The sequence below is a fragment of the Motacilla alba genome, chromosome 1, assembly GCF_015832195.1.
Source record: "Motacilla alba alba isolate MOTALB_02 chromosome 1, Motacilla_alba_V1.0_pri, whole genome shotgun sequence".
NCBI classification, from domain to species: domain Eukaryota; kingdom Metazoa; phylum Chordata; class Aves; order Passeriformes; family Motacillidae; genus Motacilla; species Motacilla alba.
In genome coordinates, this window is record NC_052016.1 from 36,257,807 (window position 1) to 36,285,741 (window position 27,935).

A 27,935-nucleotide genomic window follows, 5' to 3' on the forward strand; every position below is an offset into this window, starting at 1 on the left:
GTACGTCATGAAAGCGAACAAGCTTCTGCAGCCCACTGGGAGAAATGAGGCTCCCACAGCAGCCCTAAGAACGGCAATGTGTTTGGGGTTTTTCCGTCTAAATATCTGGAGAAGCCTGCTGGATCAGAAGGGGAGATCTTCCAACTCAGGACAAAAAACGGGGCAGGAGTGTACTGGAACAAGAAGACTCTTCATACAGAATTTTGTGTGGTGAGTAGAGTGACAAGTGTAGGCTCACACTTAAACTACCTTTTCCTTCCATAAGGTGATGCAGGACGTTCACGTAAGTTTTTTGTGTCAGATCTCAAAGATTATTAGGTACACAAAACAGGTATGTTACAGATTACAGCATGGTAACTAGAAGACCGTGGTTACAAGGTGAAGAAAAATGCAGTGTTGTGACTAGAGACAGGAGATTTGCAGAGAGGAGCAGTCTAGCACTGACCTCAGAACTCCAGGTTTTTACACTCTGCCTTCAGACAGAAGGCACAAGTTGAGGAAGAAGCTTCTGTAGCCTGGCAGCCTTTCCACTGCAGTCTGAGGACCATTCCAATAACCACTGCAAATAAGTTTGAGCTTATGGAATTAGTGGCCACAGAGCTTTTGCCAGGCTGGTGCTGAGGGTTGAAGAGATGACAAAGGGTACAAGATACTTTCTCTGATACTTTTCCAGTTTCCGACATATTTTCAGTCAAGGATTGGCTATACCTGCTGTCTCCACTTGGATCTGTGCAAGCTTCCTGAACCCACAACACCTTCTGGCAAGTCCCACAGGTCTGTCACCCTGCCACTGAAAATGTGGACTTCAGCTGTTTAAACAGAGTTTGACTTCACTTTCCTCAGGCTTAGGCCTAAAGAAGGTTCTTTCCATTTATTCCCTACCGCTTCCAAACAAATGCTTTTGGAGACAGAGCAGCGTTGCTCTGTAGCAAGATACATCAAGTCAGCAGATAATTCCACAATTACTTAGCAGCTAAATGAACAACTAAGGCAGAATTGGTATGTAAATGCCTGCTCATCTGATGGATTTTTCCAAAGTAAACAGTGGTGTCATGTTGGACTAGAGGGACGCCAGCGGTGATTCACTGTAACTTCTCCTCTAAAGGAACTGGCAACAGTTCAACAGAAAACTAGAAGCTAGAATTTTTAAAAACATTTAAATACCTGAATTACTTTTGCAAATCCTGCCTAAATTATAAACAAAAGGCCATTTGGTCATTAAGTGTCAATAAGAGGGGATAAAGTCATCATGAGTGTGGAATGAGACAAATCCCATTCTTAAGACAAGTTTTGATGCATTTCAACTAACATTTGGATCATTCACACTTAACCACAGACGAGTGGAAGGCAAGGAGGAAAGCCATGAGCAGGAAGACATATTAGCAGGACCTCGTGGCACTAATTTGGAAGTTTTAACTATGAGGAAAAATATAAGCTGGAGAATACTGGAATTGTCACATTAGATGTGTGAACCTGGGATGTGAAAGGATGCTAGAAGCCTGGCCAAAAAACCAGAGGAGCAGAGGGTCAAGTTCCGGGATGCAGGCTGGAACTGATGCCTGCAAGAAGTACGTCAGAAATGACTGAGGGAGCACAGAGGAGCTCAGGCTTGGAGCAGCAGCAGGACCTTGGGACGTGGGTAGAAATATGCAGCAAAGGATGTAGAAAGCACTGGGAACTCAACTGTGTGGAAGCTGGCTTTATTCTGACTGCGATGCCACAAAACTACACTCCACACTCTGAAGCCACTGCTGTTCCCTAGCGGTGCTTTCCGGTGCGATTGAAGCGCTTGTACAAGTACCGGATCCTCTTGTTGAGTTTGTGATAGTCCTCTGCAAACATCCGATCGCCCACCATCTGCTTCTTGCGGATGCACCTCTGCAGCTCGTTCCCCCGCCAACCTCGCAGCCAAGTGGGCCCCATGATGAGATTCTTCGGGTGGATCTGGAAGCCGCCTGAGAACAGGAGAGCAGAGACAGATGAAGACAGGCACTGGAGAAGGCTGTTCCCAGGGCGGCCGGCCCGAATCCTGCCCGCCCTGCCGCTGCTGGCAGAGGCGCCATGCCGCAGGTGAGTCCAGCCTCCCTCCCCTCCTGCCCCGGGGCCAAGCGCCGGGGAGATGCGGCCGGGGTGTGTGTCTTACCCAGGATCCCCACGTTATCATACACCCCGAACAAGGCCCGCTTCTTCGTCCACCGATCTACCGGCTTGCGCTTGGGCGGCTCCTTGATGCGGATGGGCCGGGAGAGCCCTGCCAGGGGCGAGGACAGCGGCACGGGGAGGCCGGGCCGCACGGGCGCCCAGCGCGCCCCGCCGCAGTCGCTAAAGCCCCGCTCGGCGCAGGGCAGAGGAGTGACACGGCCCAGCAGGGCCCGGCCCGCCGCTCGCAGCAGCAGCGTTGCTGCCGCCGCTGCCATGGGGACGACCCCCGGTGCCCGGGGACGGGACGGGAAGAGCGGCGGTGCCGCCGGGCCGCCCCTTCCGCCGCGGGGCGCGGAGGCGCGCGGGTGACGCTGCGCCAACGGTCGGGAGGGCGGGGGAGCCGGCGATTGGGCGAGGGCCCGGCACGCGGCGCAGCCGCCGGGCGCTGATACGCCCGTGGCGGGAAGGGGCGGGGCCAGCGCGGTCCGCGCGCGCCGTTTCGAGCGCCCAGGGCCGCGCGGGGCTGCGGCGGCCATGGCGGCGGCCCCCGAGTTCCACCTGCCCCTCGCTCCCGCCGATCTGCTGCGGGATGGCGGCCCCGGGCGCTACGTGGTGCAAGAGGTGCTGGCCGCCCGCGAGTTGCCGCCCGCGCTCGCAGGTAAAGTGTCCCCACACCCCCTTCCCGGTCGGGCCCGGTCCTGCCGCCGGCTCACGGGCATCCCCCCCGCCTCTCTCCGTGTTTTGCCGCAGCTTTCCGGGCCGCCTTCCGTGCGCAGGGCGCGCTGGCCGTGCTGCAGCACTTCGACTGCGTGTACAGCGTGCTGCAGTGAGTACGGGGCAGGGACGGGGCGGAAGGGCGGGCACTCGCCCCTCTGCCAGGCGCTCTTTGCTCGCAGCCCTTACGCCCTGTGTTTGTCCCGCAGCCACTTCCGAACCGTGGGCACGGCTGTCAAGGAGGACGCCCTGGAGCTGATGATGCACGGTGGGTACCCGCTGTTTCCGGCCGACGCCGGACTAACGGAGAGGTTGTATTCCCTTGGCAGCTCAGTGATGATATAAAGGCTAATGTGACTCGGCTAGCTGGGCTGCACCCTCAGCCCACTCCTGTCATACGGGTCTGTAATCTTGGTGGACGATGCTGAGTTGTGCATGTTCGCTGTAAGGGCAGACCGACAGAAAATCCTCATGCCCATGTCCCTGGAAAATACATCTGTGGGATGTATCAGCTCGGAGCGAGTGTTTCTCTGAGCTGACGGAGGGCTGTGGGGATAGGACAAGACAGCATGCCCAAGGTCTGGGTTGCAGGGGGCAGCCCGTGTTACAGCTGGTGAGATGTGAGCACACATCTTTGGTAATCTGATGGCTGCTCTAAGCCTTCCAAAGAAAGGATAGCTGAGGGACCTGGCAAGGAGTGCTCATGACTTTCTGGTTCTCCTCAGTGGTGTCCCATCATTCCAATGAACTTCCCACTATCTTGAGCGACTCTGGGCTGAGCCATACAGACCGCGCTGCTCACCTCAATGCTCTTAAGATGAACTGCTATTTGCTGACTGGCCTGATGGATGCCTTTGAAATGGAAACCTGCAAGAACAGTTGTTTGGAGGCAGATCCTGGTAGGAAGGTAGGTGAAGGGAATGGGGGAAAAATGATAAGAGTCAGAATAAAATTTTAAGCCTGCTGAACTCTGTAGTATCTGTCAGATTTTATATAAACATAATGCCAGCAAGAGCAGTGCATAATGTGAAGCACTGGTGCTTCTGTGAAAATGTGCATGGAAAACAGCAAAGGGACAATCATGTGTCTAAATATCAGAAGGGACTTGGATGCCCAGACCTTTCTATTTCATTCTTGAGTTTCTGGCTGGAACTTAGCGTCCCAGTATTTTCTGAAGATTTTCTTTCTGTGATGACAGTGGATGCAGGTATAATCCTTAAACCATGCAAGGTACTGGCCTGAGCTGAGAGAGAACGGAGGGGAAAAAAGCCCCAGTGATCTCACACATCTCACTGTGTGTCTCTTAATGCTGTAGAATTTAACAGACTTCTTATATTTTGAAGGAAGCAGAGTAGTGATGGGGTTTTGTCTGTTGTGAAGCTGCTGATGTATCTTACTGTGTAATCTCCTTTCTAGAACAGGAAGAACCATGCCAAGACTTCTGGATCCTTGTGGGAAGAGGAGAGGGAGCCGCTTTTACGGCTGCTTACACAGCTGCTGCAGCTGGATCTCCGTCAGCTTTGGGGTGGTTTAGCAGTGGAAGAAGAGTTTGTCAGGTATGAGTTGGAGTGGGTGTGTTGGTGGAATGAGTGACTGGTTCTGAGGGATAAAAGGTTAAATGATAGATCTACCAATGAGATGGTATTACAGCCCTCTGTGGGGTGCAGATCATTGGGAAACTGAGGAAACGGCTCGAGGCAAAAGCAATGTGCATAGGAACCACTTCCTCTCTTCATGTAGGCCACAAAAAATTCAGATGCTTGTTAATCTTTAGAGGACGCTGGAGAATCTCTCAAACAGAAATGTGTGGTGTACTAGAATGATATTTGTGCAAGTTAGGATAGTGAGGTTTGCTGTCTGTCTTCTGTGGGTTTAGCCTGATGACGGGAAGCTGCTACCGTATCCTGGAGAATCCAAGTATCGGCCTTCAGAGGTACCGGGTCACGCGGGAGGCTGTGACACATCTGCTTGCTGCAGCTCTGGTTCACTGTGACCACATGTTCAGTGAGTCCCTGCTCTTCTGCCTTCTTCCTGAAGCCATTCCCAGTTATTTTCCCTGACCTCTTTCTTCCTTCTCACGTGTTAAAGGTGCGACTCTGAAGATCACACAGATGCTGCAGCACTTTGAACATGTAGCCCCAGTGTTTGCACAGGCCGTGAGCCTCTGGGCTAAAGAGTATGGTCTAAAAAGCCTGGTGGGGGAACTGCTAAGGTGAGAGAAGTACTTGGAGGCTTGTCCTTTTAACCCTAGCAACTTGAGGCACCCCATCCCTTGTTTCATCTTTCTGTACAGGGAAATTGGACAGAAATGTCCCCAGGATTTGGCTCGTGAGGCTTCGGGAGTCAAGGGTTATGCTACTTTTATAAGTGAACTGGCTGAACAGATTCCAACTTTGGTGCTCTCCAACATGAGTGTTCTCCTGCCTCACTTGGATGGGGAGGTATGTTTCTGCAAAGTCACCTGTCCAGAAAAGTCAAACAGTAGACATGCTGCTATCCAGTTTTTTCTGTCTGAAACAGAACCTCTTTCACAGACCTCAAGTATCCAAAACCTGCTCTATTGGAATAGATTCTGCCCTTACCTAAAAGATGTAAAGGGAACAGAAACCATGACATCTCCTGTCTGGTTGTCACTATCAGATGTCAGAAAACAGGAAACTGGCTACTTGTCTGAGGTCCCTGCTGTTGCCCCATGTTTTTCAGCACTTAATGAGTTTGTCATTGTGTTACCTTTTCTTTATCTGCTGTAAGTGTTTCTCATGTCAGTTCTTGGCTTCTGTGTACCTACCTGGATAGCAGGATTTGGGTTGGAAGGGACCTTAACACCTCTGCCATGGTTAGGGACACCCTCCACTAGACCAGGTTGCTCAAAGCCCCATCCAGCCTGACCTTGAACAGTTCAAGGGATGAGGCATCCACAGATCCTCTGGGCACCCTGTTCAAGTGTCTCACCACACACTCAGTAAAGAATTTCTTCCTCATATCTAATCTAAACCTACCTTCACTTTGAAGCCATTCTCTCTTGCCCTGTCACTGAATGCCCTGGTAAAAAGTCCCTCTCCAGCTCTCTCACAGCTCCCTTTAGGTACTGGAAGGTGCCTCCCCAGAGCCTTCTCTTCTGCAGGCTGAACAAGACCAGCTCTCAGCCCATCTTCGTAGCAAAGCCTGTCTTGCACACACAGCTATATTCACACAATCTTAATACAATATCCATACTGAAAAAATTCACTTGGGGCTGGAGCCTGGGATTTAGACAGCCCAAACTCTGAGCATATCAAATCGTGTCTTTTGGTCTGTTCCTAGTTCACCAACTCCTGTCTTGGCAGAGTTACACGATGCGAAATGCCATTCTGGCAGCTATGGCAGAAGTGCTGGTGCAGGTGCTGAATGGTGACCAGCTGGAGGAAGCTGCCCGTGGTACTCGGGACAAGTTCCTGGATATGCTGCAGGCACACGTGTGTGACGTCCATAGCTTTGTTCGCAGCCGCGTGCTGCAGCTCTTCACTCGCATCGTGCAGTGCAAGGCAAGTCTGTGCTGGGCAAATGGTGTTGCCTCAGTCATCTCTTCCCATCTTGTGTGTTCTGAGGGAATTCCTGCCATCCTGCTTTTTGTTTGCAGAGATTGAAGTTTTAACAGAGAAAGGTGCTGTCCCTGTGTACTGTGGTGTCTGCAGTTTCTTCCAAGAGACCAAAGTTCCCAGGGGTGAGGGAACTGGGGGTGGAAATTAGATGCTGCTCATTCTTACCAGGACAAACTAGAAGAAAGAGCATAGCATACAGTCTCTTTTCACAGACACTGGTATGGGAGAACATCACAATTACCAGATATGCTAAGACTCAACTCAGCAGGATCATGGATAACCTAAATCCTTGCTTTTAGTGGAGGCTGGACCAGAATATATCCAGAGGTCTTTAGAGCCCTAGATTTTCCTGTAAATCTATAATCTGTGCTTTTTAGTACATGAGTATGTCTGCAGTAAACTTTTCCCGAGTCTCTGCGCCTTCTTGATAACTTTATCTGTGCTCTTGTTGTGTTCTAGGCCCTGCCTTTGACTCAGTTTCAGTCTGTGGTGTCGCTGGCTGTCGGGCGGCTCAAAGACAAATCTGTCTTAGTGGTTAAGAATGCGATCCAGCTCCTGGCTGCATTTTTGTCCAATAACCCCTTCTCCAGCAAGGTAATTCCAATTATTATGGTGGGTATGTTAGATGTCTCTTTGCAGGCTAAGTATCTGCAGTGTGCTATAGCCAGGGCAGAAGCATTTCTGTGTCTTGTGGGAAGAACGGTGTAGCCTTTGATTCTGCAGGTGGCAGCTTTCTGGTCTTCCCAGGTTCAGATTTTGAGTTCTTGGACTCATCCCTCTCTCGGTGAAATTCATAGCTGTGCTGAAGGCCAGGAGGGATGTGATCGAGGTAAAAACCTGCAGCAGTTTTGAGTCCACTATGAGGTTTCTCTCCTTAGGATCAAAATTAGTTTTTTAGAATATTCTTCATGGATCTGGAGCTCTTTGTGTTTAGCTGCACCTTCTCCTGAGTTTATGAGCCTTAGACGGGGAACTTAGAGCAGTTCTCATTCTAGGATCGGGCCCAGAGTCTACTCTTCCACTTTCCCAAAAGAGGGTTATCCATGGGGATTAACAACTAAAGCAGGGAGTGGAAGAGAAAGGAGAATTCCGGCATGTCAGGAAAAGGAGGATAACTAACATATTTCTTCTTCTCTTCCTGACATCTTCAGCTAAGCTGGACTGACTTGGATGAGCCACTGAAGAAAGAAGTGCAGAAACTGAAAGAAATGAGGGATCGTAGCAGACCCACAGCAGGTAATTTCCTTTCTTCTTTCCACTTTCTAGGACAGTCCAGAATGTACTTTTCCTCATATTAAATTTGCTCCCAGGTTGTGACAGCTTTTGTCTCAGATTTTACCTGTGTGAGATGATGAGACCAGGTAACTGGGATTAAACTCACAACAGTTTTCTTTATGGTGGTGTTATAAAAGGATCATATTAATATCCATGTCTAAATCAACAGTTCTTATAGCTTTATATCCTATTTTCAGGGTAAGAGCTGAAAATGTCTATGAACACCCTCCCAGGTTTCTCTTTTCTACCACCCAAGGACTGCTTGAGTCATGATTTTGATCAGATGTTATTTAAACTTGATTTGTGGGCAGTACCAAAGTCCAAGGCTAAACAAATTATGGTCTTCTTACCTGTCTATTTTTTTTTATCTTCAGTGGTTTATTTGTTTTAGTCAGAGTTCTTGTCTTATTCTCACTGCAGTCTGGGTGGGATCAGCAATGGGAACAGTGCCTGCCTGGGGAGGAGGTAGGGGAAGTTCCTAAGTTCCAGATGAGTTTTTCCTTCCCATTAAAGGTGTCACCTGAGTCTGTGTTCTTCAATCCCTCTGGTTTTTAAGTAGCTCCAGTGATTGCCCCAGAGGAAGAGTGGGAAGCGATGCTGCCAGAAGTCAGGGCTGCCACACAGCAGCTCTTTCAACCACTGCAGGAAGGGGAAGAGGAGGTGCTGGAAGTCGAAGAAACAGTGGAAAAGACAGTGGAGCAAATCACTGGGCTGTTGAAGAAGCTGAATTACAAGTAAGAAGGCTCTGCAGTTTGTCTGTGTTTATCCCAAGGGGTGATTTCCAGTAACATTACTCTGTAGGAAGAGGTTGATGTGGGCACCCAGTACAAGATACTGATAGGACCTGCTTTCCCAGATGTTCAGGGCAAAGTTGGATGGTTTTCCCTTATGTTCTGCTCCGATGTGTTGCTGATACTCTCTTGGGCAATGTCATTGTCCAGGAGCGCAGCCCGCCTTACGCAGAAGGCCCTGTGTCGCTTCCAGGGAAAGGAACCTTTCATTGGCCCTGGGGAGGAAAACGAGGAGGCAACAATCCTGGGTGTTCTGAAGAGGCTTTACACAGGTAACTGTTCCCTAAGTCCGAGATAATGCCAGAGCCAGACTAAAACCCTCTGGAATGCTCTGTCCCTCCTTCTGACCTATGAGGCTCAGCATGTGTGTACCTGACGGCTCCCAGAGCTGCAGCATCTCTGCATTGTTTGTTCATTGTTTGTCCAAGTACCTTGGCATTCTAGCTGGATCATATTGATCTTAATTTTTGGTTGGAACAGTTCCCTGGTCCCAATAGAAGTGCATTTCTGGTGCATTAACTCACATATCTGAGGGGAGAGAAGGCAGTGTTGCCATTCACACCCTTCTGCCCTGTCTGAATTTGTCAGGAGTTCTGCTTCCTGAACAGGTGGTGGCACATAATGCTTACCCCTAGCAGCCTCGACCAAGTGTCTGGTTCAAGCAGAGTCTTGGTTACCTGGGGCCTGAGCCTCTGGTGTATTTTCAAGACTTGACACACTTTGTTTTGTGTTTGTTTCAGCATAAGGTTGCTTAGCCAATCACACTAAGCATATTTCTGTTGGAAGTCTATTGTCTAAAAATCTTAACTTTGTGAACTCTCCGCACTTGCACAAACTGCTATGGAGTAGTAGTGTTTGCCTTCTCTTGGTTCCATTTTAGGGCCCTCATCTGTCTTTGGGGGAATTACCAAATTCAGATTAACCCCATTAGCATTTTAATAGCATTTACCTACCCCAACTGGACCATGCCTTTCTATACCCTTTTACCGAGCTGGCAATTCTCTGGAGCATCACACTGTAGTACTGGAACTTGCTCCACAGCATGCTGAGATTTTGTAGCTAGGTCTGATTGCAGAATTTGGATTTTTGTATCCTGGCTCTTGGAAGGTCTCACTGTGGGAAGGGGAGAGGAGGCTTAAAATGCCCTGAACTGTGCCTGTTTCTCTTGTATCTTCAGTACTGCTCACAAACAAGTGTGCTGTGTAGGTTCATGCCCAGGTGAGAACAGTGAGGATCCTCCATGTGACAGCAGCAGTGACAAGATTGAAGAAGTTGTACAGGAAGAGCAGCCTCAAACAGAGCTGGTCAAACAGGAGATGTTGGTGCACTACCTGCAAGATGCTTACAACTTCTCAGTGAAAATCACAGAAGCTCTGAACCTGATTAGCAAGATGATGTATGAAAATTCTGTCTCAGGTATGTGAAATAACCATATGACATAACCTTTTTTGCCCATTCAGCATACCTAGATCTTTCCTTGCGTGAGAGAAAATGCTGGAGTGGTAGAGCTCCAGGAGAAAAGATTGAAGGAGCTGCTCTTCATTGAGCAGCTGTCGTAGACACTTCCAGGGGATTGGAAAAGCAAGCACCATCTAAATGAGTTTCATGAATAGGGCATGAACAGGCTTTTTAGGAATATTTATTTATTTAATGTCTATTTATTTTTTTTTAAATACCAAGGTTGAAAAATATTTTTTAAATATGTTTAAAAGTTGTTTTTAAAAACATAGGAAATAAAATGTATTTTAACTTTCTGAAATGAAAAGAAAAAAAAAACAGCCAGGTGACCAAAGTGAGTTCACTTGTGGAAGCTACCCTGCTTCCTGTGGGGAGGGATGGATGTTCATCATCTCAGCTGAGGTTCTCCCAAAGTAAGCCTGGCCAGTGAAGTTGGGTTTGGTTATGTGTTCTATGCCCTGACACAGCTTCAGCTGTTATGCTGGCCACAAGAGGGGAACTAAGCAGCTGGTCTCATCTAACTCACCTTTCCTCAAACTTTATTCTCTAGTTAAACATGAGCCTGATCAACAGGTTCTGTGGCCTGGTCCTCTTCAGTGCTGTAGAGAAAGGTGGTGATCAGAAGGCCTTTGAGTTAATTCAGCTGTTCATATTTAATATTAGAACTACTGTAATCACTTAGACTTTTTTGTAGCATTTATCAGAAATTGGCATTTCCAAGGGATGAGGGGCACAAGTTCCACTCCTATCCTCTCCAGCACATCCACTGGCACAGATCTGGGGTATGGATGGCGTGTGCACTGCAGTGCCCCAGACTTCATGCAAACACTTCTGAGGCTTCATCTCTGTTGAGGGCTCATGTTACTTGTGATGAGCATGTGGGCTTCCCCAGCAAGGTTTGGTGTCGTTAGCTATTTGCACACACAAAAATGAACTCCTGGATTCAGTGTCTTTACAGATCTTTTGAAGTTCAAGGCCAAGAAATTGCCCTACCTGGTACTTAAACACCTGGCGTTTGATTGTGGGGATGTTTTTTAATGGATGCACAAATTTTTATAACTTTTCATCTCCCTGTTGTCCTGTGCTGTAGTATAAGGAAGGCAAATTCAGTGTTTGAATAGCAGAGGTGCTTTGAGACAGTGTCTCGTGTGGAGAGAGTATGCTGCTGGGATTAGGAAGGGACTGGTGTGTGCTAAGGGATGTGTGTGCTCACAGCCTTTTTTAGTTAAAGATTTAATATTTGAAGATTTAATTTTTTTTCTGTTGCAAATTTATGTATTCTGGTGTGACTGGGGACAGGGAAAGCATACCAGCTCACCTGTTAGGTGTTCTTAATTCTGATTTGTAAAGGCTTATACTGGTAAAAGCTCTTACTTAACCAGACGTCACACTCTCTGAACTGTTTGTTGCAGCACAACTTCTCTGATCACTGCTTGGGTGGGTGCCTTGTGATGCGCTCTAACTTAATGGGGTTTTTTTTGTCTTATGAGAAGACTGGGCAGTCTATTTCAGGAGTAGTCAAGCTGGAACCAAGCACAGTATTCCTTACCCCATTTGTACATCAAATAGCTTAGTTCCTCTGGTTATAGCATTGCACTGGGGCTATAAGCTGTCTGCTGCTGCTTTTTCCCCAAAGCTATTGTTTCTCAGAAAAGAATTTTGTTCTTTCTCAAAGATAGTCTGTGTGCTCTTTCCCTAACCATATCACATTGGATTTAGCTGTAGTATTGTTAATTTGTGTCTCTCTTCTGGGACATCTACATCTTTGTACTAGTGATCCCATTCTGACTCAAGCCCCCTGCAGTCAGTAGCAGTGATCTCTAGATGCTTGTAAAGTTTGCTGTGAGACCAGTACTCCTATGAATTTGTTTTAATGGCCTCTTTAATGGGAACTGGGGAAGAACTGCACTATCACAACTGTTCTCTCTGCAGTGGTGCAGGAAGCCATTGAGTTCTTCGTGACAGTCTCACAGTTTGGCGTGCCCCAGGCACTGCTTGGAGTCCGCAGGATGCTGCCCCTCGTATGGTCAAAGGAGCCTGGAATTAAGGAGGCTGTGCTGAATGCCTACAGACAGCTCTATCTGAGCCCCAGCGAGGATTCGGAGAGGTATGGATCTCCCTAATCAGATTTTTTTTTTCTTTCCCTCCCCCCATTCCCTTTCTGCTGTTGGGAATGGGGTATGGACAGGAAGAGAACTGAGAGTTGGCATGCTTCATGCTGAGCAGAAACGTAAGGTTATTATCTCAGTATCCCAGTCTTCCTGCAGGACCTACTGCTGAGCTGTTATTGGTTTGTCACAGAGCTCACGTGTAGGAAATTCATGTAGCAAAACTCTGTGAGACCTTGCGAAGCAGATGCTGAGAATTACTTGAAGTTAAACTGTTGTCAGGCACTGATATTTATTCTCATAAATTTCACTTTCATACAAAGCATTGCCTAAATAGTCTGGGTGGGGTCCCTATCTGATAGGGAACAAGAAGAGTTAATTATGAATGTTTCTCTTGCCAGGAGGGTTCTTGATTGGCAACAATGAATTTCAGCCCATTAGGAGTCACCTGTTGATACGGAGTCATCCCATGTCCAGGAGTTCTATATACTTCAGTTTGTGGGCAAAATTGTTGGCCAATGTCAGTTGTCCCATTTTGAGTTTCTTATAAGTGTAATTGTTCATCCTGCTGGGATAATAAGAGGAAGAGTGTGGTCTAAAGTTGAAACTATATTTCTGTTACCAAACCTCAGGGTTTTTTGCTGACAAGTCATACATACTGTGGCCTTAGTCACATGTAGACATTTGTCTTCTGATGTACACAACACATTCCCCATTGGTTTGTACTTCACACTATACAAGGTTGGTTCTTATTTGGGTGCCTTCACATGTGTTTCTGTTTGTATTTCAGTCAGACCAATCTTAAATCTTTTTCTAACAATTTCTACATGCCTTAGATGTTAGGGATGTTAAGATGGGAGGATATTAAAGGGTCTTTGTTGCTTATCCTTCTTGAGGATTTGGTGCTAGGAGATGGCTACCACTTGCAAGTTTGCTTCTTCCGTACTAGAAAAGAGCTGTGTCTCCTCTCTGCTGTGGTGCTTGCCCTTTTTTAGTGCTTACCCACTTGTAAATCCTGTTGGATACTCGTGCAGTAAGTGTGGTCCCTGGTGAGATGCACCATAACCTACCCTCATTTGTACCATCAAGCCAATAAAGAGCACCTGCTGCTTCTTATTTCTTCCTGATAATATTGCCTGGAAACAGCACTTCTGCAGTTTGTGCTCTGTCCTCATTTGTTCATAGAGAGATTTTCAGTTTCTAGGGAATTGTACTTTGACTTGTGGTTGAGAATAAGCTGGGAAGTGGCTGCTTAGTGCTTCTGATTGGATCTTTAAGCACCAGAAGGAGCACCAGTGCACAAGGCAATGGACTTATAAGCCCACATCACGGTCGTCGGCACTTGAGCTGGATGACTTTGAGAACTCAAGCTTGTTGTGGGAGTTTTCCTGATCCTGTGGATAATCTGTTATCCAACGGATGTTTTCAGCTCTTTCAATAGGGCAGTAATTGTGACAGTTGCTTTTTCTTTACCTTTTAATATTTTATTGTTATTTTTCCCCTTTCAAAGGGCCAAGGCACAGGCCCTGGTGCACTCTCTCTCCCTCATCATGGTGGATGCATCACTGGCAACGATACAGTGCTTAGAGGAAATAGTGAGTACTTGCCCTGCCTGGTTTTGGGTTGTGTGTCTGTTTTATTCAAATGGTAGTCATTGCAGATTACGTCTTTACTTTGAAGTTCATTCTCTTTGCCTCCCTCTAATTTTTTAATTGCATTCCTTTTGCAGATCTCAGAGTTTGTGCAGAAAGATGAAATAAAGCCTGCTGTGACCCAGCTGCTTTGGGAGCGATTCACGGAAAAATCTCCATGCTCGTCGCTCGAACGCCGCGCTGCTGTGATGCTGCTGGGGATGATGGCACGGTGAGCCTGGGGCCAGGTCGAAGCCTCTGAGTGGAAGGATGTACAGGGAGTCAATTTTTATTGAAGAACTGTGGGTGCTGCATCAGCTGACTTGTTGGCTCTAGCTTCAAAAATAGTAACCCTATCATGGGGTAATGAAGCCTGGAACTAAACATAGTTGTGCTGGATCCCACCAACACGGCCTCTGAATTATTATGATGAGATTATTTTCCTTGTGTAAATGCCCATCCCTTCCCAGAGTTTTCAGTGTCACAACTCTGCAGCTTTGTCTGTGTTTGGATAAGAACAGTGAGAAGCTGCTGAGTAGAGATGTCTGGAGCCTTTAGCATGAAGAAAAATGAATCTGTTTCACTTTCTGGGGGAAAAAAAATGTGTCTGCACTAAAAGGTTTCCACTTCCTCAGTTTCCCAGCCCAGTAACCCTTTGACATTCAACTTACTTGCTCTTCTTGCTGTCCTTACTTCAGTCCTTCATTAGTCAGAAACAGGCCTGCATAATGATGATCGTAAAGTTCTTTCACAGACAGAAATGGGAAGGGGTAGGTGTAGATTTGGGATTGGCTTTTTTTGGATAAATGTTGGTTTGGTTTGGTTTGTTTCCCACAGCAGAGGAAGGAATGGTATATGACACAAGTCCTGAGCTCCTCTACTCTTTCCTACTTTCCAACATTTTTGTTTTTCTTACCCCCGTTAGTTTTGGTCCTTTCTGATAGGAAAGAAGAGTCAAGAATCTTCTTTATTTACAAAGAGGCTGTTGATCACTTTGGAGAAACTCATCTCCTAGTGGAGAGTGGATTACATTGGCTTCTGTGAAATACTGCTTGCTGCTCCTCTATCTGTATCTTGAGTCATCTGGATGGGTTTTATTTTTTTCCCTCTCCCTTCAAACCGCTCCCTTCCACAAGACACAAGGGGTATTTCTCTTGGTTATCCATACTTCTGTAAACTTTCAGCAGCACCTCATGTGATATCTCCGTCCCTTCCATTCCACAGAGGAAAGCCAGAGATCATAGGTAGCAACCTGGACATCTTGGTGACAATGGGGCTGTCTGAGAAGGCATGTGAAGACTATAGGCTGCCTCAAGAAGTATGCAATGTTATTTCTAATCTTGCCGGTAACCCTAAGGTAAGGCTATGGGTTTGTTCTTGAGGTCATCCAGAAACAAAGAAAGGGGGGAAATTGTTTGTATGGAAGAAAAGAGAGAGGTAATTAAATTTTTACAGATTTTGAAGTTAAGTAGGTTGAGACCATTCAGCAGCACTGTTTGGAAAGCTTAGCACACACCAGTGAACATGTAATAAAAGAATTTTCATTAGGCAACAGGCTGAATTCAATTAGTAAAGAGTTCAGTGCACAAGAAAATATGTTTTCCTTTCAATTCTCTTCTTCAGACTCCCATTTCTAAACTGATTTGTGTTTTCTCAACCATGAAGCCCTTTCCTCTACTGATGTTTTCTGGTGGTGTGATTCTTTTGCCCTCCCTATTAATTGATATTCAGGAGTTGTCAGCTGTACAGCAGAATATAAAACATGAAAGGCTTTCAAACCTGTCCATGTTGTACTTAGAACAACATGATGGTTGAAGGCTTCTTTCCCTGGGAAACTACTTTTTTTTTTTTTTAAATACACTTGGGAAAAAAATCTGGGTTTTTGACTCAGCCATTTGGGACATTTTAGTTCTGGAGTTCTATCACAAAAGCAGTCCTCCTTTACAGAGCAGCATAATTCTGTGACAGCCCCTTCCATTGGAGATGTTGCTGCATGAACATGAGTTGATGTGTATCACAACATTCCTAAATGTTCTAAAGATGGCTGTAATTCAGTTTTTGGTTGACTCAAGTCTGCAGTTAAGTTTGGATGTGAAAAGGGACTGAACTGAAAATATTTGGCTGACTTGACTGACATTAGCTCTTCTCCACCACCCATCCTCCCAACCAGAAATTCAGTACACAGGACAGGATTGTGGTGAATCAGGCATTCTTGTTTCAAGCTCCTGAAAGCTGGTAAATCCTCAAGTAGATTCTGGTTTTTTTCAAGTATATATTCATCAGGCAGACACAGGTGTGCTGGGACACCTCAGGTGTTGTCACACTTGGTTTAGTAGTTCTCTAGGTTATCTTATTCCCAACCTAAAAGGTAGTGTGACTGATATAGAATATATGTAACAACCTTAGTGTGAGGTGGTCTTGGATCCAGACCTATCCTGTGTTATTTGCACTGAGGATATTTTGCTTTTAAACAAACCTATGTGATTCTGGCGTATCCCAAGGCAAGTTGACTTACTCTTGATGACTCTACGATGCTCCAGAGGTTTCCCTCTATTTATTGCAGAGAGTGAGTAAATAATATCAGGTTTTAAATGAATCCTTTTGACATTTCAAAAGAGTTATTTTGATTTAAGGTGAGAACTGTCTGGGTTGGCCTGGGATCATCATTTGGCCAAGCTTTAAATCCTCCCAGTGTAGTCACCGTGCTGTCACAAGTGACAGTAATGTCCCTGCTGCATGTTTAGCTGCAGAGCAGTACTGGATGTCCCTGGCATGGGTTTGATTAACATTGTGCACACAGGAAGGTTAAGTAGTGGGAAGGGCATGGAGGGATCTCATGTGCTGCTCCCACAGGAGTAACTCACCTGTTGTCTCTGCAGACAGCACTGGAGAAGAGCAGTGCCCCTTTTCGACTGCCACAGAACCACATGCTCTTTGGTTGCCTGAGCGAGACTGTGAGTAAAGGTGAGCAGGAGGTCAGGTCAGCAGGAGGTTTGGAGGAGATGGGGTTGGGCTGCAAGGCCACCTGTGTTATCACTGGTATGTGTGGGTACATTGCTCCATCTTCTCATCAGGCTTTGCCCAGCCAAGCAGTCACTGGATCCCCTTCATGGAGGCAGCTGTAACACTCATCTACCAGCTGGCAGAAGGGGCAGAGGAGATCTGTGCTGACATCCTGCATGTGTGCAGTCAGCAGGCTCTGGAGAAGCTGCAGGAGCCTGATGAGCAGAAAGCTGGTGAGGAAAAAAGCTGATGAAGGAAATCTGTAGCTATGGTTTCCCGTGCTGCTTTGGGTGGCCTTGAGTAACTGCAGGAGAATAGAGCTGAGGGGCTGGTGGAAGTGTTGGCATGGGAGGGCACGAGCGCTGTGAAGGAGATGGGTTATACGGTGAGATTTGGCACTAACTAACAGAGAAGAGGTCTAGAGCAACACTGAACTGTGGCCATTTTTCTCCTTTAGATGCAGAGGATTCTCCACACAGAGTCTCTGATGGTTCTGGCAGTCTCTCCACGTTCCTGCTGCTGCACCTGGTGGCCCTCGTGGGCCAGGTGGCACTGCAGCAGGTAGCATATTTGGAAGTGTCAGTGAGTGCAGAGCTACGCAGACGCCGCCTCCTCAAAGAGGAGAAGACCAAAAAGCAATCTGACACCAGCACAAATAAGCAGAGACCCCAGGTGAGAGCCAAGGGGTTTTTTTCCTATGGGCAGCTCTTCTAGTGTCCCAGCTACAGCAGACTTCTGGAGAATGCAATCCTGAGGCTGCATGAGGTACAGGGCAATGTGTGCTTCAGGAATGGAAACAGACACGTATTGGTCAGGATTGACAGGGAGAGCTGAGGTCCTTGAATGACCCTATTCACTAAAACTCCCACACTGGTCTTGAGTTTTGAAGAGGCAGAGGGGAGGGAGTGAAGGGTGATGTCCTGGCCATGCTTATCCGTCTGCTTCAGGCAAACATTCCCCTTTCACTCATCACCTTCTTTCTTACCAGTGCAATCTTTTACAACTGATGCAGTAATGGTGAAGAAACATCCATTTGTGCCCTGAGTTCTGGAAAAAGCCTTCCTAGAACCTCGGTCCAGGAGATGGGAGAGTCCTATCCTCTGTTCGGTAGTAATGATGAAGGTTTAACAGTAGTCTTTCTGACATGATTTGGATGCTACAAATGGCCTGTTTGGTTAGGTCTACTTTGGAACATATTCCAGAGTGTAATAAGGCTGACTTTCTTGGGTAAGGATAGAGAAAAACATTGTGTCCATCTAGGTATCCAGTCTCTATTAGATGCTTATGCTGCTAAGTCTACAGAGAACTTTGTAGTTCATTTCTTCATCCACTTGCTTATCAGTGTCACTACCATTTTCCACACAGGAAGAGGTTATTATGAGATTTTCAAAAAAGTAGCAGTTGGATACAGATTTGGTCCCCATTGCTATGTCCATGTCTCCTTTCTTCCCTTGTGTTGCTTTTTATTTGCCATAAGGTTTCCCATAATCTTGCTCACAAAACCAGCAATTCAAAGGTTGCTTTGAGCTTGTTTTTAGTATTTGAATGTCCCTTAAGTTATGCAGGACCCACACACTGATGCTGGATGTCTCCTAGATCTGTTTTATTTTGGTAGTGTCAGTAGTTTTAGCTTTCTTTACATTCTGGGCTCCTCATTACAAGAGAGACATGGAGCTCCTGGAGCAGGTCCAGTGGAGGGCAATAAAGATGATTAAGGGACTGGAGTATCTCTTAGAAGGAAAGGTTGAGGGAGCTGGGCCTCTTATAAGCCTCAAGACTGAGAGGGGACCTGATCAATGTCTGTAAATATTTGAAGAGGGGGGTGCCAAGAGGATGTAGCCAGACTGTTCTTGGTGGTGCCAAGCACTAGAACATGAGGCAGTGGGCAGAAATTGATGCACAGGAAGTTCCACCTGAATATGAGGATGAACTTCTTTACTGTGGGGGTGACCAAGCCCTAGAACAGGTTGCCCGGGGAGGTTGTGGGTCTCCCTCACTTGAGATACTCAAGAACTATCTGGACACAATCCTGTGCAATGTGTTCTAGGAAGACCCTGCTGGAGCAGATGATCCAGTGTGGTCCCATCCAACTTAACTATGTGATCCTGTGATTGGTGCTCTGTAGCATATGGACTGACAAATCCCAGACTACCCTTCACAGCTTCATTCAGTTCTTGGGGGAAAGTGGGTTATTACACTCTGTGTCAGTCTGTTCTCCACTCTAGTTGTGCAGCTGGTAACATGCATATACCTCACACCGGAGAGAAGAGAACCCTGTGGAGAAAGAGGTTATTGTTGCCTGACATCTTTCTTACAGTCTCCTCTCTGCACAGAGCACAGGGAATGAGACCACTATGGAGGAGGAGCTGGGCCTTGTGGGAGCCACGGCTGATGACACCGAGGTCGAGCTCATCCGCAATATTTGTGAGACAGAACTTCTAGATGGTAAGTGTGGCTGCCACTGAGGAATACTGGCTGTCTGCCTGTGTGAAAGAGCAGGTATAGTGGGCAACAGGTCCTGAAGGAGGAAGGCTGTTTCCTCTGGAAGGAAGCACTGTCATTTTCCATGGTGTCAGTTTCCATGTAGGCTGTCTGTTTCTTGGCTCTGTCTTTCTGGAGGTGGTTGTTCAGTGGTGAAAGTGAGTCAACCAGTTACTGTAGTGTGCAGCAGCTCTGAGATAAATGGAGTAATTGTTCTTAAAGCACAGTGCTCTCATGCTCACTGTCTTTATCCCCACTCTCTAGAGAAGCACCTGCTCTCTGCCTTTGTTCCACTGGTGCTGAAGATCTGCAACAACCCTGGACTCTACAGTGACTCGGCGCTGTCAGCTGCCGCAGCCCTCACTCTTGGCAAACTCTGCATGATCAGGTACTGCTAAGCCATGCCAGAGTTCTTTTCCCAGCCTTCCTAGTACTAAAGCACATGCAGATGTTGCAATTCCTTTCCCAAGGAAAGAACAAACACAGTGTTCATAGATCACTTTTTTTTTTAACTGTTTTTTTCCTCTGCTCTCTAAGAGATGGAATTTTGCTATCTATCCCTTCTTTCCTGTACCCTGTCTTGTTAGCTCTGAGTTCTGTGACTCCCACTTGCGTCTGCTGTTCACCATGATGGAGAAGTCCACCCTGCCTGATGTGAGATCCAACCTCATTATTGCAGCAGGAGATCTAGCCATCCGCTTCCCCAACCTGGTGGAGCCTTGGACATCACATCTCTATGCCAGGTAATGCTACACTCATAGCTGGGAGAGGACATGCGACGAAAACCCTGTGGAAGGGTGACACTGGGCCTCTAGAAGGTGAGAATGACCCAAGAAAGCAAATTTGAAGATGCTGGTGCAGGGAGACCAGAGCTTTGGGCTGTCACGAGTACCAATAACTCAGAGACGCTCCTTGCTGCTTTCTGCAGTAACTGTTTGCTCCTGCCAGGTTGCGGGACCCCTGCCCGAGTGTGAGGCAGACAGCTGGGCTGGTGATGACTCACCTCATCCTCAAAGACATGGTAAAGGTGAAGGGCCAAGTGAGTGAAATGGCAACTCTGCTCATAGACCCAGAGGAGGCAATCGTGCAGGTGGCTCAGAACTTCTTTGGTGAACTAGCCAACAAGGCAAGTGGATGCTCAGGGACCTTATTTCACAAGAGCGGGCAAGGGCTGTGGGAGGCTGGATCAATTACATGAGCCCTGGAGAAGGTGTGTTAATGGTGTAGAGCCATTGGTCTGTCTCTCTGTGGACTAAATAAGGGTAGTTAAAAGAAATTTTGCAATATAAGTTTTGTTTCATCCTTGCTTGATGTTGCTGAATTTGACCTCATCCATTCACACTGGAAGGCAGGCTCCAAACCACTGCCTTTTCCCTTTGCTTCCTTGTATATGCCCAGCAAAGGGTTAGGAGCAGTTTTCTGTAGCTCGCCTTTAGGCCTTACAGAGAGTTCCCTGACCTTATGGCTCAGGCAGTGCACCTTCTCTGAAACCTTTCTGAGTTATTCTTGGCTGTGGGACACTGAGATACTTAAATTGTAGCAGTTTCTGCCCAGGCAGGTGAGAACCAGAGCAGTGTTACCCCCACTGTTCATTCCATGTGCAGCCTCTCATGGGCCCTTCAGAGTTTAAGATTTACTGCCTGAGAGGCTGCAGTGACACTGGGGCTTTTCTGTCTTGGCTTGCTTTGTTCAAGCAGAGCTGGCCACCTGACTGCACTGACTTCCTACCTCTGCAGCATGCATGACTATGCTAGGTAGAAAGCTGTGTAAAAGGAGTGGGAAAGAGAATATGCATTGGACCTTTCCAGGCAAGAAAACGAGAAGCAGTTCCATGAACTGAAGAGCTGTTTCCTTTATCAGGAAGCTTTTTTTTTTGTTGAGTTGTGGCAAGGTTGGAAGGCAAAAAAACTGCATCCAAATCTGCCAAATAGCAAAGCTGGGGTGCAGTGTTTAGCTTGTTGGTTAGATGGGTTTTTCCCAGCCAAATAGTCCTGGATAGGTTTGGCTGATTGTGTAAGCTCGTTTCAAAAAGCTGATGCTTTCAGTCAGTAGATTTGGGGTGGAGAAAAAGGAGGTCATTTTAAGTGGGCAGCTTATTTGGCTTGACTCAAATTATCCTTTATAATTCTGTATCTCATGTAGAAACTTGTGTTCTGCACAGGGTAATGCTGTCTATAACCTGCTTCCAGACATCATCAGTCATCTCTCGGATCCTAACAGCGGCATAGAGGAGGAATCCTTCCACACTATTATGAGGTATTCTGAGGTTAAATAAATCTCTTATTGCCAGAACTATGTTTATGCAAAGGGGGTGCCATATCAAGGGAAGAAAAACTACATTGACGTGTACAAAATGCTTTTTCAGTTGTTCTCTTTGATCTGACTTTTTCAGTCTGTACTGGAAATGGAGTCATGCTGAGGGGAATTGATTTTAAAGCCACACAGTTGGGAGTGAGGAGAGACTCTACAAAGAGTAACCACCAACTCAAAATTACTTTCTGTCTAGAAAGGAAAATAGTTAGTTTTACACATGGGAACGTGAATGTGTGACATTAGGAAAACACAACAGGTTTTAAAGACTGCTGCCTCTGTCATTTTGGTGGCTACTGGAGTTTTGTAAGCAGTTTTAGTAAAGCTGTAGTTACAGTAAGAGGTTTGGGTCTGGGTTGGCTTTCTGGTGGTTTGTTTTGTGGGGGTTTTTTGGTTTTTTTTCTTGTTTGATTTCAGTTTTTTTCACGAAAGCCTGACTCTGGAGTATAGAGATCTTGGAATATTTCAATCTGAGGTTATTGGTTGCTCATAGACAGCACTAATAATGTCTTTATTGGTAAAGTACAGACATTCTCCTCTCATTTCTGAAACTTAACCACATGAGGGGTTTTTTGAGTCATTTGAATCCCTATGGATTATAGAGGGGGGTGTTAGACAAAAGTAATGCTGTTGCTGAAGAGAAGAACAATAAAATCTCCTGTGATTTTTGAAGTAGTCTTTCTGTCTATGAGATTCCAGTGCATTTAGGAAGAGGGATGGGATTTTGGATAGGTAGGAACTGCAAGACAGAGAAAAGGTCTATTAGTGAGAGTGTAATTGAAACTAAAATTAATTTATGGTGGCAAAAGTAGATGGATATCTTTGCTTCGGCTTTAATTAAGGAGGGTGATGTGAAATACTGGGAATTATAGCTTGTGGTTCCTGACAGCACACGTAGAAGTGGAAGTTAATGCCTGAAGTGAAACAAATCATCACAGGTAGACAAGAGGCAGCATGTAAAAAAAAATCCAAATCATTTTGGAATTTCCAATACTCTTTTTAATTAATATCAAACTGAAGGTGTTACCACAGACATAGAGCATAATTGTAGCAATTGCATTTAAGTGTGATTGGTGGGGTTAAGACAGGTGTATGATGGACTTTTTACTTCCAACAATATATGTGGAGAGAACTGGAGGTGTCTGGCAAATAAGAGAAGAGGCAGTATTGATTTAACAATGTAGACAGGTATCAAATTAGCATCAGGATAATTCGTTTTAAAGACCTGATCATCAGTTAACACACCACATATCCTTTATATAGGAAAAAAGGGAATTAATAGTTAAAGATTAACTGATGCTGGAAAAAATGCAAAGGGAGGACTCTTGAGAATGCTGTCTCTGTTATGTATCTTACAAAAGCAGCTTGGTGTGGTGGTTGTAGACATAACAAAGACTGAACAAGGAACTGCTTTAGAACAACTATATCAAGGCCAGTGGCAACCTGACTGAGTTAAAGTTAACAGAAATGCTGGTACAAGAAATGGGGACAGCAGCAGGACCTTCTTAATAAATAGAAGTTATTCAGTGATTTTTAAGAGGACATAGTGCAAAATGCACCAGTACTTAACTGTGCCAAAGTCCAGGTGTCTCTATTCCTCAAGAAGCTAATGGATTAAGTTAGCATTTAAGTTCTGTTAGACTTTGTTCCCATTTTAGTGTAAAGTAGTGCTCATATTTGCATTGATCCAAAATGCAACAACACACTTTCAGCAAATTAATAGTGAAAAAGTCACTAGCATGGTTTTGAGGAGGGAAGATGCTGCATGCCATAGTGCTCCCCTCAAGGTTTACGTGTCAGACAAACTAGTCTGTCAGTGCAACTTTGGAAGTGAGGAGATTGTCTGGAGGTGCTGCATGCTCTTAAAACTGGATGGAAGGAGCAGATAAGAAGTCAGCACTGCTGCCTTTTCAACACCCCTCGTACCTGAAATGGGGATTCCTCTGCGGGCTCTAATCTTTTGTGCTTTTTTTCCCCTTGCAGACATCTGTTCTCATATATTACAAAAGACAAACAAACAGAGAGCTTGGTGGAGAAACTTTGTCAGAGATTCCGGACTGCCAGGTGGGTTGTAATCTTAATTTTCCTGCCAAGCGCTTCTGCTTCTCAGGATTTTTCAGAAGAAATGAGCTTGTATGTTGTGGTTGTAAAAGGTTCCCATTATATTTTTCATGTGACAAATGTAACATAACTTGGTTTAGGTCCTCCTTTTTGTTTTAACTACCTTCTCCTAAAAATACATGAATACTTATAAATTAAGGTTTTTTGTTTTATTATGCAGGGATTGGCCCCGTCTTCCTTTTTTAAGGAAAAGGTTTTGTGATAGTCTAGATCTGCATTATAGCTGAGCAAGGAGACATCCCATGTGCATTTTACATACCTTTGTGATCCTTCTCCACAGGCTATTCCCTTGCAAGTCAGCTAGAAAATTATTGTGTTCGGCTGAGAAGTTGGGATCTTTCATGCAGTCCTGTCTGGGGTGATCTCAACTATCAAGCTGATATAGGCCTGTCCTTGTTCTATGTGCATGGGCTGCTCAGTACCAAGTCTATGCCTGGGACTCTGATCTGGGTTTTTTATTATAATTATTTTACCTAAGGGCTTGTGCCACCAGACACTTGGGCTTTTGCTCTGCTCCATCTTCAAGATGTGCATACCTTGCTTGTACATTGCTGATTACAGAGTATAGAGTGCAGGGCCCACACTGTGAATCTAGGATATCATTTTGCTTTCTGGGTTTTGGGGCTTTTTTTGCTGCTTTTCTCCCACTTCCCAAGCTGTAACTTCACTCACCCAGGCGTACACTTTTTGTTTCCTTCCAAGAATAATAATAGAAATTTATCTCCTTCCATTCCAGTGAGATATCTTCATTTTAACTTCCACCGGCTTTGGTGTACCCTGCTTCTCTCCATTCCTGTGGTTTTCCTTCTCCCTTGTTGTGGCTTTGCCCTTGAGATTTAAGCTGTCTGCTTATCTTGGCCATTTGTGCACAGTGCCTGTGCATGTGACCTGCTCAGCTGCCTCAGGGAGTTAAAAATTTCCCAAAATATTTGGATTTTGTTTCCTGAGCAAGAGTGGAGAGTGGTCCTTCTCCCCAAAGTCACCTCCCAAGAGCACACCACATTTGTAAATAATCGTCTGTGTGTAAGTTGTGTCTCCCCTTTAGTAGAATGTCCTGATATTTCTGTACCACGAAGGTGATCAGCTTGGTGCACACTAGTGGCACTGCTAAAGCAAGACTCTCACTCCAGGCTAAAACAGGAGCTTATCAGAGAAGATTTGCAGCCACCATCACTCTCCTCAGCATTTCTGGAGTTCTAAACATAGGAACTTGCCAGGTGTCATTCACACTGTAAATGTAGGAAACACCTGGATGCTGCAGCTTTGTTCTCCATCGGTCTGGGTTCGAGCAGAGCATCCTGAGACAGCATGTGCTGGACAGACTTGAGGCCCTCACTTAGTGTATATTAAAAGCAGGGACTTTGGCCTTGCTTTTTCCCTTCCCATTCCATCACAGTGATCTACATTAGGGATGTTAGTTTGTGCTTTTGTTTTTCTTTCCCTTTGGTCTTATTCCAGTAACTTTTGCTGGAATTTGAATGTAGTCATTCTCTGATACAGCATTTGTTATTTGTTGACTTTATAACTTAATGAATATGACCTTCTTTATGTAACTAAGCAGGAAAGGGAGAGAGAACATCAAATACAGCTTCTGCTTGAGATCATCTCAAACATGCAAAAATGAACAGTCAGGGGGTGGTTGTTATGTGGTTGAAATAAGGCCCTTCAAGAGGAGTCCTGACCTCACTGAGTCTTTTCCTCCTGGTCAGCAGTAACTTCTGACACTTTTCAAACAAGTGACTGTGTTCTTTAGCAGTGGAGCCTTCATGTTTTTCCAACAGGCACTAAGTCAGTGTCATGGAATACAGTGGTGGTTATCTGTGGTACGGCACAGCAGCCTGTCAATGACCTGTAACTGAACAACCTGAATCTCGCGTTCTCCAGGACAGAAGCACCTGCAGGAAATGCTGGTAGTTTGGTAGTTCTGGGTGAGATGTGCTCACCCTCACACACCCCTTTTTGTAGGAGCTAATGGTGATCTTGTCTTTCCCAGGACTGAGCGTCAGTATCGGGATCTGTCCCACTGCCTTGCTCTGCTTCCAATCTCGGAACGGGGCCTTCACAAGCTGCAGGACAACTATGACTGCTTTGCAGACAAGCTCCAAGATCCAGCTGTCTACAATTGTTTCCAAACGGTGCTGGCTCGATTCCGCAGAGCAGGCGTCAAACCTGAGACTAAAGTAAGGGTGTGGGACCAAGGTCCAGTCCAGAAAAACAAATGCTTTTTACATGCAGGGACTGAAAAGCCCTGCAGTTTTTCATTTTAAGCAGACTGTTCCTCACCCCTAAGAATTTATCAACTTATTTATTTAACTTGATGGCAATTCTGCTATGGATGTAATACTTCTCTCCCCTCACCTTCTCTTTTTTTTTTTTTTTCCCCTGCACTGCTGTTTTACATCTCCATCAGACTCTAGCTGAAGAGCTGGAGCAGAAGCTGTCTGCATCCCATAACCGAGGACTGGATTCCACAGAGACATGCCAGGACGGTAGTCAGACTCCAATGCCAGTGCCAGCCAAGCGGAAACCAATAGAAAGTATGTTCCTTTTCATGAGATTCCAGCCTTCCCCTGATCCTGCAGTCCAGCAGAAACACCTAAGGACTTCTCCTCACCCTTACAGACAGCAGTTTGCTGCCTTTCTCTATTTTTCCCCCTTTTTCTTGACAGGTTCATGCCGCCAGCCCCTAAGCCCAGCCAACTCAGATAATGATTTTGTCACACCCCTGTCCCGCACCCTCCGAAATCATAAGCGTGCCCAAAAGCGCCCTCCACGCAAAAAAACCATCATTACCTTCTCCAGCGATGAGGAGAACAACTCGGAGGATGGTAAGGCACTGCCATGTGTGCTCTAAGGGAGGAGGAGTACAGATCTGGCCCAACAGGGATGTTTGTTATTATTATTATTTTACCTAAGGGCTTGTGCCACCAGACACTTTGGCTTTTGATCTGCTCCATCTCCAAGATGTGCATACCTTGCTTGTACATTGCTGATTAGAGTGCAGTACCCACACTGAATCTAGGATATAATTTTGCTTTCTGGGTTTTGGGGCTTTTTTGCTGCTTTTTATGGTCATGGGCTTCAGACCACTGTGGAGGTTGCCTGTAGATTTCTTTGCTCAAGGTAGTGGAGTGCTCATTATTGACATGTTTTACTCTCTTTAGAGCTATTGGGAGAATTAAGAGAGGAAGAAACCCCCACCAAAACAACTCCCATCACCAGATCTTCAGCCCGACGGCGGCGCTGAAGGAACCATCTGCCACTATCTAACTAAAAATAAAACTCCCTTTATGCAACTGTCGCCTCCTCTCCTCTGAACTACTCCATAATACAACAGTGCTTTAAATGAAGACAAAATGGAAGTTAATACCAGGCAAAAGCAATTCCAGCCCTTTCTTCTGATATCTCCACAAAGAAAGGCAGTGATGATGAACATAATTGCCGCTTGGACTTATTTTGCCCTGACTTTGTAGATGCGAATAAGCTGCTCTTATTAAATTTTTTTTTAAATCTATGGAAGAAAGTCTTTCTAAGAAGAGCCAAACTACCCACAGAGTACAAAATGCTCATTCCTTTCTTATTTTGTATGTGCTTTATACTACACTATTCAGCTTTTACGACAGGACCAGTGCAGTAGTGCTGGGTTTAGGCCCTTTTATATTTCATGCTTTTTGAAGCTCTTATCCTTTAAATCCAAGGCAAGGGTTTTAAGGTGGAGGCACCTGCATCTTTTTCTTGTGCATATCTCATCAAAGAAGTGTTCAGTGAGTGGGGTGTAAGGACAAAAAGGGAGAGAAAGGCTAACTTAGACTAGAGCACTTAAATAAGCAATAGGTAAAGTCCATAGGAAAAAATACATCTTTTAAAAGCTAAAAAACCAAAACCAATCCAACCCTAAAGCTTTAGAAGTAACTTGTAATAATGCTGATTTGATAAGTTACTAAGTATACTGATACCCTTGATTGTCTTAACTGCTTGCTGGAATGTATTTGCTGCAAATCCAGTTATGTTTCAAGTAAAATTGGCACTTGGGTTTTTTCATTTCACAAATGCCACATCAGTTTTCAAGTCAGTCTGGGCACTCCTTAAACTGCCCTGTGAACATGAAGTGCCCTAAATTAGATTCTGTGTTAATCACATAAATAACCTTTAACCTTCTGTCTAGAGGGAAGTTGGCATTTGTCCCCGAGCTCTTACTACAGAATTATTTCCTCTTACCTTGTCAGCTGCCTAGAAAGCAGGCTGGTCACTAGCTGGGCGGGAATAGGAAGGGTGCTCCTCCTCTCCACTGGTTTCTGCAGGTCTGCAGTCTCTGTCTCT

The 27,935-nt window shown here is 45.7% G+C and overlaps 2 protein-coding genes and 1 non-coding gene across 5 annotated transcripts; 2 read left to right on the forward strand and 1 right to left on the reverse strand.

Moving 5' to 3' along the window:
* Positions 1-1,684: 1,684 nt before the first annotated feature.
* Positions 1,685-2,699, reverse strand: MRPL51 (mitochondrial ribosomal protein L51). Its single transcript, XM_038157380.1, has 2 exons — positions 2,144-2,699; positions 1,685-1,955 (listed from the first exon to the last, which is right to left on the reverse strand). Exons 1-2 carry the CDS (start codon positions 2,676-2,678, stop codon positions 1,759-1,761), a joined length of 732 nt encoding a protein of 243 aa, XP_038013308.1. The 5' UTR covers positions 2,679-2,699; the 3' UTR covers positions 1,685-1,758.
* On the forward strand, positions 1,941-27,636 carry NCAPD2 (non-SMC condensin I complex subunit D2). 3 transcript variants are annotated; one of them, XM_038156384.1, is made up of 31 exons: positions 1,941-2,070; positions 2,893-2,968; positions 3,066-3,124; positions 3,582-3,763; positions 4,273-4,412; positions 4,733-4,860; positions 4,945-5,068; positions 5,150-5,297; positions 6,183-6,380; positions 6,897-7,031; positions 7,589-7,673; positions 8,269-8,446; positions 8,654-8,775; positions 9,710-9,919; positions 11,894-12,068; positions 13,580-13,664; positions 13,799-13,932; positions 14,925-15,057; positions 16,580-16,664; positions 16,775-16,936; positions 17,161-17,375; positions 19,037-19,148; positions 19,449-19,572; positions 19,772-19,927; positions 20,133-20,310; positions 21,346-21,440; positions 23,478-23,558; positions 25,609-25,795; positions 26,026-26,152; positions 26,285-26,443; positions 26,780-27,636. In XM_038156384.1, the coding sequence occupies exons 1-31, from the start codon at positions 1,980-1,982 to the stop codon at positions 26,860-26,862; spliced, it is 4,167 nt and encodes a 1,388-aa protein (XP_038012312.1). In that variant the 5' UTR covers positions 1,941-1,979; the 3' UTR covers positions 26,863-27,636. The 3 variants fall into 3 exon arrangements, with proteins under 3 accessions (XP_038012312.1, XP_038012123.1, XP_038012223.1); XM_038156195.1 differs by lacking the exon at positions 1,941-2,070 and adding an exon at positions 2,639-2,800; XM_038156295.1 differs by lacking the exon at positions 1,941-2,070 and adding an exon at positions 2,639-2,800 and having other exon boundaries at positions 8,272-8,446.
* Positions 3,185-3,507, forward strand: LOC119710740. The gene has a single exon (XR_005259624.1). It is a non-coding gene; the product is annotated as a small nucleolar RNA U85 (small nucleolar RNA).
* Positions 27,637-27,935: the final 299 nt, after the last annotated feature.